This window comes from Mustela nigripes, chromosome 1 (genome assembly GCF_022355385.1).
Source record: "Mustela nigripes isolate SB6536 chromosome 1, MUSNIG.SB6536, whole genome shotgun sequence".
Lineage (NCBI taxonomy): Eukaryota > Metazoa > Chordata > Mammalia > Carnivora > Mustelidae > Mustela > Mustela nigripes.
The window spans coordinates 202,710,766-202,726,786 of NC_081557.1; the positions used below are offsets into that span (position 1 = coordinate 202,710,766).

At 50.3% G+C, this 16,021-nt stretch overlaps 1 protein-coding gene across 2 annotated transcripts in view; it reads left to right on the forward strand.

Annotated features, from left to right (window-relative positions):
• Positions 1-227: 227 nt before the first annotated feature.
• MAEA (macrophage erythroblast attacher, E3 ubiquitin ligase) overlaps positions 228-16,021 on the forward strand; it is a 32,263-nt gene continuing 16,469 nt past the window's right edge. For both annotated transcript variants that reach the window (XM_059379129.1, XM_059379139.1), the window contains exon 1: positions 228-336. In XM_059379129.1, the coding sequence (XP_059235112.1) occupies positions 268-336 (69 nt within the window). In that variant the 5' untranslated portion in view covers positions 228-267. The remainder of the gene's footprint in view (positions 337-16,021) is intronic.

Below are 16,021 nucleotides of genomic sequence, written 5' to 3' on the forward strand. Positions count from 1 at the left end.
GGTTCCAGGGGGAGCCGCCGAGCCGGGCTTCCCGCTGATTGGCTGAACAAGAGGACGGCCAGAAATGATTGGTCCTTCCGGATGCCTCTCCGCGCACACGCCGCGGCCGCGCCTTCTTCCGCCGCCACTGTTTGGTGGGCAGACGCTATTGGGGCAGACGCGTCCGCCCGCCCCAGCCCGCCCCGCCCCGCCGGAGGGCGCTACGTCACTACCCGGCGAGCCGCGCGCGGCGCTTCCCCCACCCGCTAATGTTTTGGCCGATTCAAGATGGCGGTGCAGGAGTCAGCTGCTCAGCTCTCCATGACCCTGAAGGTGCAGGAGTACCCGACCCTCAAGGTGGGGTCTGCGGTCCGGGCTAGCGACCGCGCTTGGCTGGTGCCCGCGGACCGCGGGGGGGTCGGAGGGGAAGGTGGAGGGGCAGGGTGGGGGCCGGGGCGCGGCCTGGGGCACCGGGCGGGGTCGGGGGGGGGGTTTCTGCGGGGCCGAGCTTCCGGGATCCGGGGGGCTCTGTGCAGCGGGCTCCCGGGTGCCCTGGGGTCTGGGAGTCGGGAGGCCCGCGAGGCCCGCGAGGTCCGCGCTTCCCAGGGTCCGGGGGTCTACAGCGCCGGGTTCTCCGAGATCTGGGGGTGTGTAGGGCCGGCCTCCCCGGGGCCTGGGGGTCTGCGAGGCCGATCCCCTGGGCTTCCCGGCGGCGGCGGGGTCTGGGGGCCAGGCTTTCCGGGATTTGGGGTCCTTCAGGCCGGGCGAGTCGTGGTGTGGGGCCGTCCATTGCCGGCTCTACCTTCGACTTCGTGGCAGGGCGTGGAGCGCGTCTGTCTGGCGCCCCGTTTCGCCCTCCGGAGCCCGATTGTGGCCCCTTCGTCCAAAAGAAAAGAAAAAAAAAAAAGGGAAAAAACAAACGTGAACTGCCCCAGTGACATTTTGCGGTAGGCAGGCTTGTGGTACTGGGGGCTGGGATGGAGACCGGGGTCTGCAGGGTGTGGGGTCGCGGGCGCCCGGCAAGAGTGCCTGACGGTTGGTATTCAGCTGTCCTGATATCAGGAGGTGTTGGTGTATTGACTTCCAGTCTCTAATTAGGGAACCTGTAAAGAGAGACCTATCGACCTAATGGGAACCCATCTTGTGGGGCGTCATCAAACCTGAAATACAGCCCTTGCCACTAGGTTCCCAGTTGGGTGACCTTGGATGGCCATTTACCCAAGTCGCCTTCCCTGAGCATGAAGTCTGTGTCTCTAGTAGGAGGGGCCACACTTGCTGCCTACCTAGTTAGCAGAGTATTTGATGGCGATGAGAACAAAGCACCTGGAAACGAATTTCTTAGGAGATCAAGGTCATAACATTCCAGGAGAACCGTGGTTGGGCATCTGTGATTCTGGACTCGTTCCCTGAGAGGCCAGGTAGCTTTTCTCTCCTCCTGGGAGACGCCCGCGTCGCCATCCACCTCAGCGGTGGCAGGTGGTGGTGGGTGCGCTGTGGCGGGTTTGAATACTGCCCCACTGTGTTCATCACTGTCGGGGAGACCCCAGGTAGGGGACGCACCTGCTCTGAGTTTGCTGACTCCTATCACACGTAGGTAATGATGGCACCAGAGCCACCCCAGGTGAATCAGGGGACTCTGCTGCCAGTCGTCATTAGGAAAGTCAGACTGCCGTATGCAGTCCTCGCTGGAAAGCAGAAGTGAGGCTTTGTTGCTTTTCATTGACTAGTGGTGGAGCAGTGCTGTTTGTCTGCACCTTGTTTGATCAGGAAGCACAGGGGAACTTTGGCTACTGCACAAGACGCCTGTTGTCTAGGCCCTTTCAGAATTAGGTGGTAGGTGTTCTTGTATTCAACTCCTTAAAAACCCTGTGGCTCGGAGAAGCCATGACATCTGCCACCCAAGGCCCCCAAGCAGACATCATTTGGGTTGATTTCCCCCCACACACATACACCACATGAATAAATGAGGCTTTTGTGGGAGCCACTCATTTCTGGCCTATTGTCTCATTCAGCCTACCCCCAGGCCTGGCACTGGAACTGACAGAACTGTGGCAGTTTGGGACTAGCTGGTGAGTGTAGGCAACACCAGACAGGAAGGGATTTCCCCTCCAAGTTCTCTCCCGTGGTTTCATAATCCTGACTGTGGTTGATTTCTAGAGTTATTAAATAGACTTTGATTAAAAATAATCCTGCAGTTACTTATACAGGTAAAAGAGATACTACAGTGTCAAGTGAGCTTGTGTGGTTAAAAGGAGTTTTACTTCTGCTTTAGAATGATTTAAATGAATTTTTGAAATCGGGGAAGCTACTTCCACCATTTTCCCTCATAGTTTGTCTGGATCACCTGTAATCATCATTGTTGAGAGTTGACATTTTTTTCTAGATATTTTCAGGAGTGATTTCTAGTGGATAAGGAGGAAGTTTCCCTGGGAAACAAGGGTCCCTTGATATAGGAGCATAAGTTAATACGGAATCCCCAGGACACTTGGGAGCTATGCCGGTCACAGTCTTGAGCGCGGTCCAGATACATGAGCCTCGGCGTGGAGCTCTGTGCAGACAGCATAAAGAGGGGAGTGAGGGCCGAGGGCTGGAGTTCTACAGGGTGTGTACTATGCTTCTGGGCTTCAAGGGCACGCTCTCCTGCAGGGTAATGGGAGCCAAGTTCTCATTGCTTTCCTGACAGGCAGTGCCTCCTTGGACACGATGGAGGCAAATCCAGGCAGGTTCCTCATAGCCCCAGGGCTGGTGGCAGGCTCCTGGGTGCCTGTGGCACGGGTCTTACCTCCTGGCACAGTGGGAAGAGAATGGCACCGTCGTGACATAACCGCCCTGCCTGGGTTGAGCTGGATGCCTTCTGTTCACTGAGCCCACAGTCTTGGGGTGGGATGGGCTGGTGTGGGCTTTTGGGCCACATGAGTCTTTGTAGTGGGGGATGTGCATTGTAGGATGTGTAGCAGCACCCTTGGTTTCTGCCCATCCACAGAGTGTCTCCAGACGTTGCCACATGTCCCCTGGAGGACAGAATCGCCCTGATAAGAACCACTGGACTGGATTTTGCTTTGGGGAACTTGTTTTTTATGTTTTTAGAACAGCAGGGAGAATGGGATTTCTGGAAAACACGTTTGTGTTTTGGGCCTAGCTGTGAGTCTTTACCTGTGAGCACCTGGAACTGGAGGCCCTCTTTTAATTAGCTTTTAAAAGTGTTCTCTGGGTGCGCCTGGGTGGCTCAGTTGATGAAGCATCTGCCTTCAGTGATCTGGGGGTCCTAGGATCGAGCCCCATGTTGGGCTCCCTGCTCCCAGAAGCAGACTCTGGGAGTCTGCTTTTCCCTCTCCTGCTCCCCTCTCGTGTTCTCTCACTCTCTCTCTTTCTCAAATAAATAAATAGAATCTTAAAAAAAAGTATCTTATCAAAGTAACATGTTTATTTTTCAAATTATTTTGCTAACCATCCTGTTTATATTTTGGAGTCTTGACTTCTGTTTTTTCCCTCTCAGAGAGTTGAAGTAAAATAGTATCTTAGAGACCTTCTTTGCCAGCGCCCAAATCAGGTGGGGGTCTTCACAGCCCAGGAGAGAGGGTCTGGCGTTGGTCCCTGGGAGACCTGGCTCTGGACCTTCCCTCCCACAACTCCTCACCTTGAGTCTCACCTGTGCCTCTCTCCGTGCTCTCCCGGGGCCTCTTCTTCTTGGTCCTCCCAGCCTGACCCAGCTATGTAGCCCTCCCAGCTGCCCTCTCTTCACACGTGACAGGCTGGGGGAGGGGGAGCGTGGGGCGTTGTTCCCAGCAGTGTCTGTGGGTGAATTCTCCTGTGTCTCTCAATTCTCTACTGGACTGTTGAAATCTTCTGCTTTTAATTTGGTGAAGTCTTTTTGACCAAATACTGGTCTGCAGTTTCAAAGCCGGGGTTTGTGCCTGTTGTAGAAAGTCTGGGTGCCAATTATATGCCTAAAGTTACAGCTTTTCCAGCTTGGTCTTGGCTGGATGTAGGGGATCATATGTTCTCAAGTTTGAGAAACAGTGGTAAGCATGAGCATGTGGTCTGAGGGGACAAAATCCTAAATATGCTGAGTCCAGGAGGGAGGCAGTAGTCTAGGTCCTGATTCTTTTTTACTTTAGATCTTGTGGTTTACAGAGTGAGCTGTTCCCTCTCAGAGGTGGTTGTATTCCGTGAATGACACCACTTTTCTCTCTGGCTCCAGGCTTCTGAGTGTGATGCCCTTCCTCTTCTCAGGCTCCAACTTTGTCAGACCTCCAGAGCTCAGTCTGCTCCTACCCCGAGGGACCTCAGACTGCCTTTGTCTTCCAGGACCCTACCAAAGCCAGAGCACAGTTGAAATGCTTTCCTCTTCCCCTTTGCATTCTCCTGACCTTCTACTCTTGTCTCTTGTGCTGCTGCTCAGATCCTGGGCCACAGACAAGCCGTTGGGGTGGGTGGGCCTTTGGGGACAGGGGCTGCTCCATGTCAGGGTGGGTGCCCGAGTGAGTGCAGGCTGTTTGTGGTAGTCTAAACAAGCTTCACGCCAGGAAAGGAAGGGCTTCCAGCGCCCCACTCTCTGTAGCAGTGGGGTAGGCTGGAGCCAGTTTGAGCCCTCGCCCAGGCAAGCAGCTTCAGCATTGGCCAAGGGACAGCCATGCGACAGATGCTAGCGTGAAGTCTGCAGGTGGGGCTCGCTGGTTCTTCTCCCTCCCAGAGCCACTGCGAGGCACCCCAGAGCTGAGGTTCCAGACTCCAAAGGCCTCATGCTCCTTTGGCTTGTGCTCCTTGCTTGAAGAACCTCTGTGTGCTCAGTGGGCACAGCAGGGGACACTGGGGTGTCACAGAGAAAAAGATAGGGCTTGGCAAGGGGGAGGCATTAAACAAGTAATCTCAAACATCTCCAACCTTGAACAGGTGGAGTCAGGCCTGTGTGGGGCGGGGGCGGTGGGGGCCCCTAGGGGTTTGGGGGGGTGGTTTTCAGTGGGCCGCCAGGGCACTTGCGCTTTGGGGCTGTGTCAAGGTCTTGGCTGACCCTAGCACCACTGGCACACAGACCTGTCAGAGCCGTAGGGTTCCGGTGTTCCGGGAGCCGCACACAGGTCTTGACAGTGGGGCCTTGAGGGCCAGGGGTGGGAGGGGCAAGCTGGGAGGAGGCCGGCCACTGTGTGCGTGCGTGCGTGTGCCCTGCTTGGTGCGGACCAAGACACAGCAGAGCTCAGAGCGCCTCTGGTCTTTCTAGGTGTATGTTGTTTTAGAATCTGTATCCCTGGGGGCTATTTGTTTGAAAGCTTTCTGAAAAAAGATTTATTCACTGTTTCAGTAATAACTAAGTGATAGAAAAGAGGTATTATTAGTTTAGCAACCCAGCTATTGAGCTGAATGTGGCTGGAGAAAACCCTCCAGCTGTGCTAATGGCCTCACTGACCCATCCTCCCCCACCCCCATCTATGAACAAGAGTATTGCACAGCTCTGCTTCCTGCTCCTCCTAGCCCACATGGCCCCAGCCTGGCCTCCTCACCCACTTTCCACTCGTGACCGCTGCTGCCCTCCTTGGGTCTGCCCTCCCTTGTGGGGGGCTGCCCCTGCAGTGGTCAGCTGTGCCTGGAGCCTGCCCCTTCTTGCCTGTGGCTCCAGCACACGTATCTCTTCCCTCCCAACTCAGTTTCCCCCTTTCAATGGGTTCCATCAGTACCTGGCTCTGATGGCCCCAGGTCCTTCTCCAGCCACTGTCTCCTATTCCTGCCCCCTCCCGTGTGTCTCCCTGGTTCAAGTCAGAAGTCTGGCCCCTGACATTCCTTGAAAATGTGTTTGTCAAGGTCACAGTCCATTTGACGCTCCTAAGTGGCCAGTTGCCAGGCGGTTGCCTTCTTCACTAGGCCCCCCTGCTGCCATTCTCTTGCTTCTCCCGGCTAGTCTTCTGCCTTCAGGTTACCTCCAGCCTGGGGTTCTTGAGTCTCCGTGGCAGCAACCAGCCCTGGAGAGGTCTCAAGTCCTGCCTCCAGGCAGGCCTGACCCTGAACTCCCGCCTGGATGGTGGGCCACCTGCCAGGCCCCCTTACACGACTAAGCAAGGCTCCCTGCCCCAGAATTCGTGCTTCTTGGCACCCAGCCAGCCCATCTTATGTGAAGACTGTCCTCCTGCCCTTTGTGCAGGGTTTGTTCAAAGGCCCTGGGGTGTTCCTGAGGCCTGTGTTTCCTGCAATCTTTCTGTGATCCGTGATCCTCTTGGTCTCCATGGGCTGCAGGGCTCCAGTCTGCTTGTGGGTGGCAGGCAGGAGGGAGGGGAAGGGGGAAGGTGCCTGCTCCTTCCCGGGGGCCTCCCGGAAATGCCATTCATCATTTTGCTTCTGCTCAGAGGCCAGAGCTTATGATTGGCTCTACCCAGCTTTGGGGGGACCTTAGGAAAGCCTGGTGGGGGGCTTATTGCTGCCCTGGCCCTGAGTGCAGCTGGGGTTTGTGGCCCCTGCTGTGCTCTGTCCCTTCCTCTACTTTATGTTCTTTACAGCTTTAGTCAAAGTCTGATGAAATTGTTCCCAGTCTCTCTCCTTGCTTTTCTGTCAGAGCCCTCATTACATACAACTCCCGCTTCTCGGGGCAAGAAGCTGCGTTCTGCTTCCTCACTCCCAGGCTCTGGCCAGGTTCCCAGTGATCCTCACGGTGTCTGGCAGTGAGCACCCACTTACAGCCCCTCCTCCTTGCAACAGGGCCCTGTTTGGCTCCCAGGTTTGTCCCCGGCTCACAGCCGCCCTCCCCCAGTGTGACCGCGTGCCGTGTTTGTAATCTTGTGCGGTCTCATGAGTCTGAGGACTCTCTGTGCAAACTGGTGACTCCCAGATGGTTAGCTCCCCAGTCCCAGGGCCTAGGATCCAGTAGCCTCGTTGGAATCTCTGCAAGGTCGCTCGGCACATACAGGTCTGAAATCCCTACCTTACATGCCTCCTCCCCAGACCACCTCCCCATCTTCCTTCCTTCCCCATCAGTTTAGAGCCTTGAGCTGTCTGTCCTCACAGCTTACATCCGTGTGTCTTTCCGCTCTAGCTCCAGCATGTGTTCAGAATTGGACTGGCTTACCTTCCTTCTTCCTGCTGCTGTGGTGCTGGCAGTGGGGGTGGGGGAGTTCAGAGCCTTTGCACATCTTTCCTTCTCCCGGAATTCTCTTCCTTCAGGTGTTCCTCTTATTCCATTACCTTCTTGGATCTTGGCTCTGCTGTAACCTCAGTGAGGTCACTTTGTTTCAACTGGGAGCCCTACCATCTCCCTCCTCTCACTCTTTCCTCTTAGCTGTTACTGTCATACTGCATTTTGCTTCTTTGGTTCTAACCCCTGAGATTGTAGGCTTTGTGGAGGGCAGAGAAATATTTCTTCAGTTAAGGAATGAACTGTTAGTTAAATATTACTTTGGCAATTTTGTCCGAACAAGTAAAAGTTGAAACAGAATTAAATGTAGCTTCAAATGGATGAGACATATTAAATATGTCTGTGTATCCAGAGAACAAAAACAAATTGGAAAATTACTAGACTTAATGAGAAAGTTCAACACGATAACTGGGCACATAAAAAATATACAAAAATCGGTCACTTTTCTGGGTCAGCAACAACCAGCTAAAGCACCTCATGGGAAAATACCTGTTCACAATAACCTAACAGCATCAGAAAATACCAAGGGAAGCTTTAGCAGCTAATATGATGGGCACTGTGGGAGATACACAGGGGGTCTCAGGAAAGGCCTAGAGGAGGACCAGCACCAGCAGGGAGTGTTGTGTCTAAACATACTGATGGCTGAAGATGCCATCTGACTTGCTTGTGCTGGAGCCCAGACTTCTTATGTGTAATCAGGGAAACACAGGGAAGGGCGGGGCCATGCCAAGGCCAGTGGCTGGCGTCCCCCTTGCCGACAGCTGCCACTTCCCGTCACTTGCTGCTCAGCAGTGAGGAAGCCTGCTCTGCTGGTGTTACGTACAGAGGTCGACCCTGGTGCCCATCTGTGGGTTGCTGTGTCGTGTTTGGTCAGTGAGCCCATCCCGAGGGTGGACGGCACTTGACCACGGGGAGGCACGGCTGTGGTGCTCCCCCCACATGGAGGTCCACCGCCCATGTGACGCTGTACTGTGTGCGTGCTGGCTGTTGCTTTGCTCAGACCTTCCTTTCTAAGATGGACCAGTGGCATGGACAGATGTCTGCAGGTAGCCAGCAGACCATCCTGCGCTGAGGGAGGAGGGCATGGAGGTGCTGCTGGTGCTATTCCCGCGGCGAGCTCTGTCTGCTGCCCTGTGCTGTGAATGGGCTGTGTCATCCTTGCACCTTGAAGCTGGCCAGAAATGTCACTGTTTTGAGAAGCCATTTGAAACTTCATGAGCCTCCCTTGGGGTGTGTGCTGTGCTTGGGAGATAGGTTCCAGGAAGGAGGACGCCTTTGTGATTTGGGAAACTGTCCCATGCCACACATCCGAACACGAGGGGGACTCTTCAGGATGTAGATGTCTGCTGCCGCTCAGGGCTCAATCTAACACTTTACTTTTTGATAAAGATCTTATTTATGTGACAGACACACAGCAAGAGAGGGAACACAGGCAGAGGCAGAGGGAGAAGCAGGCTTCCCATGGAGCAGAGAGCCTGATGTGGAGCTCGACCCCAGGACCCTGGAATCCTGACCTGAGCCAAAGGCAGATACTTAACCAACTGACCAACCCACACGCCCCTTCAGTCTTACACTTTAGAAGATGTTCTTAGCTTTGTGAGAAATAGAAACCTCTTCTGAGGTTTCTTCATTGTGAAAGAAAAAGTCCCATGTCATTGGGGAAATCCTTCCTGTGCTGGTAAAAATGGCTGAAAACATTGTGATGACAAACTAAAATGCATTTCTTTGTCTGCAAATACTGTCAGAAAACCCACAGCAAACATTGGAGAAGGTTTGAAGAAACACATACTAAAGCAAATGACACAGTGTAGGAGGATTGCTATAGCGCTGGTGAAAGTACAGATGTTTCATAGAAATCTTACGGTGTTTGCCAGATTCTGTTTCAATTATGAAAACAGGAAGGATTACTTTTTGTGAGTCACTGAAGGGGAAAAATGTACTGAAGGAAATATAATTTAACATCAGCAAACTAAACAGAAATCCCAAGATCTTAAAAGCTACAGTGCAACAAATTACCAAGGAAAAATTAAGTGGATTTAATTAATACAAATTTAAAAGGTTTTTTTTTTTAAGATTTTATTTATTTATTTGACAGAGAGAGATCACAAGTAGGCAGAGAGGCAGGCAGAGAGAGAGAGAGGAGGAAGCAGACTCCCTGCTGAGCAGAGAGCCCGATGAGGATGCGGGACTGGATCCCAGGACCCTGAGATCATGACCTGAGCCGAAGGCAGCGGCTTAACCCACTGAGCCACCCAGGCGCCCTAATTAATACAAATTTAAATCTCTGGTATACTCAAATAAAATAGAGCCAGAATTTAAAACAAATAACGATTTTAAAAATTCACCAAATGTGACCCATAAAGAGCTGATTCACATTGATGAGAAAGATCCAAGACCTCTTTTCCTCCTTGAGTGTTAGACAGGGAACACAAAGGGAAAATATGTTGGATTGAACCATGTAAAATTGCTGTTTTGTGGATTAAAAGACAATAGCTGAATAGGCTTATAACACGTAAAGAGATTTTTAAAAAAGAAAAGAAAACTTTCCATTAAGAAAAGCCCAGGATCAAGTGGCTTCACTAGTGTATTCTGGTAAATGTTTAAAGAAGAATTAACACTGATTCTTAACAAACTCTTCCCCCAAATAGAAAGGAACATTTCCCAGCTTACTCTGTGATCAGTATTACCCTGATACCAAAACCAGACACAGATATCCAAGAAGACTATAGACCAGTATTTCCCAAGAGTGAATATCGGTGTTAAAATCCTCAACAACATACTAGCAAATTGTGTTTGACAACATAGGAAAAGAATTATGTGCCATGAGTAAATGGGATATGCCCCAGAAATGCAAGGTTGGTTCAAGGTGGAAAAAGCAGTGTAACACACACCACAACAGTATAAAGGACAAAACCCACATGAGCATTTCCATAGACAGAGAAAAAAAAGCACTTGACAGAATCCAACACTTTTTCTCATGATAAAAACACTCAACAAGGGGCACCTGGGTGGCTCAGTGGGTTAAAGCCTCTGTCTTTGTCTCAGGTCATGATCCCAGGGTCCTGGGATCGAGCCCCCACATTGGGCTCTGCTCAGTAGGGTTCCCGCTTCCCCCTCTCTCTCTGCCTGCCTCTCTGCCTACTTGTGATCTCTGTCTGTCAAATAAATAAATAAAATCTTAAAAAAAAAAAAAAAAAGCTAAAGATAGATCAGTGAGCTAGAACTTAAGATTCCAGATATAAGCCCATACATAGTAACTCTCAGTAAGGGTGCCAGGACAGTTAATAGGGAAGGGAGAGGCTTTTCATCAAATGGTTCCAAGACAACTGGCTATCCACATGGAAAAGAAAGAAGTTGAATCCTTCGCTCACACCGTATACAAGCATTAAGTCAAAATGGATCAAAGAGTTAAATGTAAGAGCTAAGATTCTTAGATATCACACCTAAAGCACAGGAAACCAAAACAAAGTTATAGGTTGGACTTCAAAAGTAAAAAGCCTGTGCTTCCAAGGACAGAATGGAGCAAAATGTTTGCATGTCACACCTGGTAGGAATCTAGTAGTATCCAGAATTTAAGGGAAGAGTTCCTAAGGTTCAATAATGTAAAGACAACCCAATTTTCAAATGAACAAATGATTCAAATCGACTTTTCCAGAGAAGATATAAAATGGCTAATAAGCATTGAGAAGATTCTCAACAATATTACTCATTTATGAGATTCAGGTTGAAAACCACAATGAGATACCACTTTCTGCCCCCTAGAGCCATGAATCAGAAAGATGGCTGGTAGCAGGTGTTGGGAGAGGGTATGGAGGAAGCAAAGCTTTCCTGCAGTGCAGGGCATGTAAAATGGCAAAGACACTATGCAGAGCAGTCTGGTGTTTCTCAAAAAAGCTCAACATAGAGTGGCCTGCCATTTCATTCCTCAGTAGAGCTCCCAAAGAAGCGAAAGGTGTCCACATGAAAACCATGCAGGAGTCTCTGTAGCCTTATTACCCATAATAGCCCAAAATTTGGAAACAGTCAAAATGTCCATCAACATATGAATACGTAAACAAATGCAGTATGTTTGTGTGATGGAATGCCATTCTTCAGCAGTAAAAAGGCATGAAATACACGTTACATTATGGCTGAACTGTGAAAACATTACACTGAAGCCAGCCCAAAGGCCCAAAGGCTATCTGCATCCAAGTGTGTGAAGTGTCTGCGATGAGCAGACCCAGACAGGTTGTGGATGGTTGTCTGCCTGTGGGGAGCTTTATGGCATCTGAATTATATCTTAATTAAAATTGGTAAAATAATGATGGCCTGTCAGCATTTTTGTACGCTTCAACGTAATAGAGTTACAGAGCACTCATGTAGGGGTGCCTTGGTGGCTCAGTTGATTGAGTGTCTGATTCTTGATGTCAGCTCAGGTCTTGATCTCAGGGTCATGAGTTCAAGCCCCGCGTGGAAACTACAGAAATTTAAAAAAAAAAAAAAAAACATCCTGCATGGTGCTGGCCAACCTTGGGAGGGTATCCATGACCTGCTACTCTGCACACGTGAGTTAACTTTAAGATTGATCCACAGAATTCCAGTAGGCAGGTCAGAGATGAGACACAGTTTTGATAACTGCTGTCAAATTCCCCTCCCTTCCCCATGCTCCCTGCCAGCCATGTATGGGGTCCAAGTTACCCCCAAACTTCACCATAGGTTTTCTGTAGCTGCACAGCAGCCCCAAGCCCCGTGTGACTATTGAGTGCTTGAAATGTTGTTCGTCCAAATATGTGTTCAACGTGTAAAACAAAATGTGTACTGGCTTTTAAAGATTTAACACAAAGAGAAAAAATAATGCAACATGTCTAATAAATGCAATATTTGGGGTGTATTGTGTATATAAAATACACTAAAATCAGCTTCATTGCATTCTCTTTAATGTGGTGGAGAGAAAATATTTGAAATGGTGTGCACACACAGCTCACCATTCATTCCACAGACAATCCTGCTGTGGCTTTATCCTTTCCGTTTCTCTTGTCCATTTATGCTCTAGTTCTCTTTCCGTAGCCATCCAGATTTGTAGTGAGTACCAATATTGTGGACTTTCCCTCCCCATATTTGTTCTCTGTCTCCTGTGCTTTTTTTGTGTCTTTTTTCCTTTCCTTCTTGGTAGATTGATAAGGTTTTCTTTGTTCCATTTAATTTCCTCTTGGTTTGACAAGCTCACAGCCACACCCGGGTTGTGACAGATCTGAAAGGTCTCCCTAGTGGCAAACCACTCCTCCCCCTGGTGTGCTGGTGTTGGAATGTCACATAAAGGGACCTCACAGCTGCACTGTATGTCTCGCTTTTCCCCTGCCCGTGACTGAACTTCAGTGGTGGCACCCACATCAGTGGGCAGTTTACCATCCCCATGGATGCATGTTTGAGATGGTTCCCATCTTGGGCTTACAAATAAAACCACTACAAGCATTTGTGTACAAGTCTCTCTGTGGTTTCTCTATTTGTTTCTCTTGGAATTGGAATTGCTGAGTGATGTGTTACATGTATGTTTACCACCATAAGCAGCCAGATTCTGTTCCTGAGGGTCATACACACCACTGCCCGCAGTAGCATCCAGGTGTCCTCAGCCTGACCGGCAGGTGCTGGGGAAGTTCTGCTAGCATGCCCTAGTGTCCTGTCTTGGCTCTCCAGAGACACAGAATCATCTTGTACGGGTGGAAAACAGAGAGGGAAGGAGGAGGGGGAGAGAGGTGGAGACTGACTACGCAGAATTGGTTTATGGGATTATAGGGGCTGAAAAGATCTGCAGTGGGCAAGCTGGAGCCCCAGGAGAGCTGACAGAAGTCTGCTTTACCCAACCCAGTGTGCAAACGCGTTTCTCCAGACATACCCAGAGCCACCTCTCACCCTGTGTCTATACCTTGTGGCCTGGTCAGCTTGACAACACATACCACTAACTCTCACATGTCCCCTTGTGGCTTGAACTTGGATATTTCTGACTAATGATGTTATGTGTCTTTATTATTAGCCCTTTGTATATCTGCTTTTGGGACTTTTTGTTAAAACCTTTTGCCTATTTTTAAAATGGGATTGTCTTCTTGGTCTTGAGTTGTAAGAGATTTTTGTGGTTTGTTTTTATTTTTTTGACCTACAGAGATCACAAGTAGGCAGAGAGGCAGGCAGAGAGAGAGGAGGAAGCAGGCTCCCCTGCTGAGCAGAGAGCCCGATGCGGGGCTCGATCTCAGGACCCTGAGATCATGACCTGAGCCACCCAGGCGCCCTGAGTTGTAAGAGTTTTAAATATGTTCTAGATGTAAGTCCTTTGTCAGATTTACATACACTGAATGTTTTCTCCTACTCTTTGCCTTGCCTTTAATAATTTCTTTCAAAGAAAAGTTTTAGTTTAATTAATCTTTCTCTTATAGCTAGTACCTTCTATATCCCTGTGAGAAATCTTTGCTTCTCTTAAGATTGTGAAGGTTTTCTCCTGTGTTCCGTCTAGAATTCTGTAGTTTTAGCTTTGATATTTGGATCCATGGTCATTTAAGAATTTTTGCAGCCCACATGAAGTCCAGGTTGCTGTCCTCCCTCTCCCATGTGGCTGTCTAGTTATGCTCCGCTGTTGCAGAGCGGGTCCTCTCTGCCCCGAGTCGCTGGGCCCCTTGTTGGGATCCTGATCTGGGTTCTCCACCCTCCTCCAGTCCTGGTGTGTTCATTGTAACTTCATGGGAGTTGTGGAAATCAGATACCATTGCTGTGTGTTATTAGCACCATAGGAATATTTTTTATCATGGTAAAGCATAGCATGAACTAGTCATCTCCATTTTTTTTAAAGATTTTATTAATATGGGACGCCTGGGTGGCTCAGTGGGTTAAGCCGCTGCCTTCGGCTCAGGTCATGATCCCAGGGTCCTGGGATCGAGTCCCGCATCGGGCTCCTTGCTTGGCAGGGAGCCTGCCTCTCTGTCTGCTTGTGTGCTTTCTCTCTCTCTCTCTCTTTCTGACAAATAAATAAAATCTTAAAAAAAAAAGATTTTATTAATTTATTTGACAGCTTACAAGTAGGCAGAGAGGCAGGCAGAGAGAGAAAGGAGGAAGCAGGCTCCCTGCTGAGCAGAGAGCCAGATGTGGGACTCGATCCCAGGACCCTGGGATCATAACCTGAGCGGAAGGCAGAGGCTTTAACCCACTGAGCCACCCAGGCGCCCCTAGTCGTCTCCATTTTCAAGCGTGCAGCAGTATTAGCCATATGCATATAAGGTCTCTTGAGCTTTTTCGCTTGCACAACTGAAACTTTGTACCTGTTTTTCTTGATCAATTCAAAATGCGGTTGACTGGGTGCTTGTAAACTACAGAAAGTTCTCCCGGGTCCTGGAGGCTGGAAGTCCAAGACGAGAGTGCCAGGATGGTCTGGTTCTGATGAGGCCTCTTCCATGTTGCTGACGGCTGCCTTCTCCTGTGTCACATGTGGTGAAGACAGTGGGCAGTTCATTCAGAAGGATGCTGATCCCAGTCATGAGGGCCGCACTTTGTAACCCAGTCCCCTCCCAAAGCTCCAAACCATACCATTTGGTTGGGGGTAGGTGGGTGCATTATGGGGATGGGGACACATCCGTCTGTTGCACCATTAAATCCCTCTCCTTTTCCCCAGCCCCCCGCAGCCGCCCTCCTTTATTCTGTTTCTGATCATTTGGCTACTCTCGGTGTCTCCTGGGAAAAGAGCCCTACCCTTCAGTGTTTGGTGACTGGCCATTTCACTTGGCGTGATGTCCTGCAGCTCCTCCATGGTGCGGCATGTGGGAGGGTTTCCTTCTTTCTGAGGCTGAATCATATTCCATTGGGTATATACACGCCATTTTGATAGTCGGTCCCTCCGTCTGTCCATCCGCCCGCAGACACTTGGGTGCCTCCCTATCTCAGCTGCAGGGCCTACTGCTGCCATGATCATGGGTGTGCCAGCGTCTCATGGAGACCCTGCTCTCCGTTCCCCAGGGAACATGCCCAGACATGGAACACTGGGCCATGAGCTCATCCTGGATCCTCCACACTGTTTTCCACAGTGGCCGCAGCCCACAGTGCACGGGGCTCCCGTCGGTCCATGGCCTTGCCATGGTTCATCGGTGTCTGCTTCTCTGAGAGCCACCGTCCTGCGGGCTGTGACGTGGGGTCACCCGTGGTTCTGACCCACATTTCCCTGATCCCTGGTGACACTCGGGCCTGTCCTGTGTGGCTCGGCCACTGCACAGGTCCTCTGGAGAGCTGTCCTCTCAGCTCCTCTGCCCACCTTGGGGTTGGCAGGGGTTGGGGGTTCGTGCCTTTCCTCTGGAGCTGGAGCTCTCCACCTGCCCCGGGTGCAGACCCTTTTCAGCCTCGCACTCTGCCTGGGTGCCCTCCTCTTCTGGGGTTACGGCCTCACTATAGATCACTTCCTTTGCTTCGCACGAGTTTTAAATTTGGCTAATCCCATTTGTCTGCTTTTAGTTTTGCCTGTTGCCTGTGCATTTAAGACTATGTTTCTCTTGGACTTAGAGTCACCTTGTCCACTTTCCTTAGGCTATGGATTGGTTTCTTTCCTTCTCATTCGACTCTGTTATTTGCTGGTTTCTTTCCTCGCTGCTTTTTGCTGTATCTTGTTTCCTTTCATTGATTTTGTTGTTTGTCTCACTGAGGGCTCTCTGAGTAATTTTCCTCTCAGAAAAGGGATGTGGGCGCTAAACTTGGCAGTGCCGCATATCTAGAAGTATCTTAATCTTGCCCTTCTGGAATGATAGTTTGGCTGCTTTCAGTATCTTCAGCATTTCAGAAATTCCATTCCTTCATTTGGCCAAAGCCCTTCTTGAAGGAGGCTGTGAAGGAACTGTTGGTGACTGAGCAGCAGGGGACATTTGGGGAAAGGCAGGGGAGGCCCGGACCCCAGGCTGGGTGCCCTGTGGGCAGAACGCT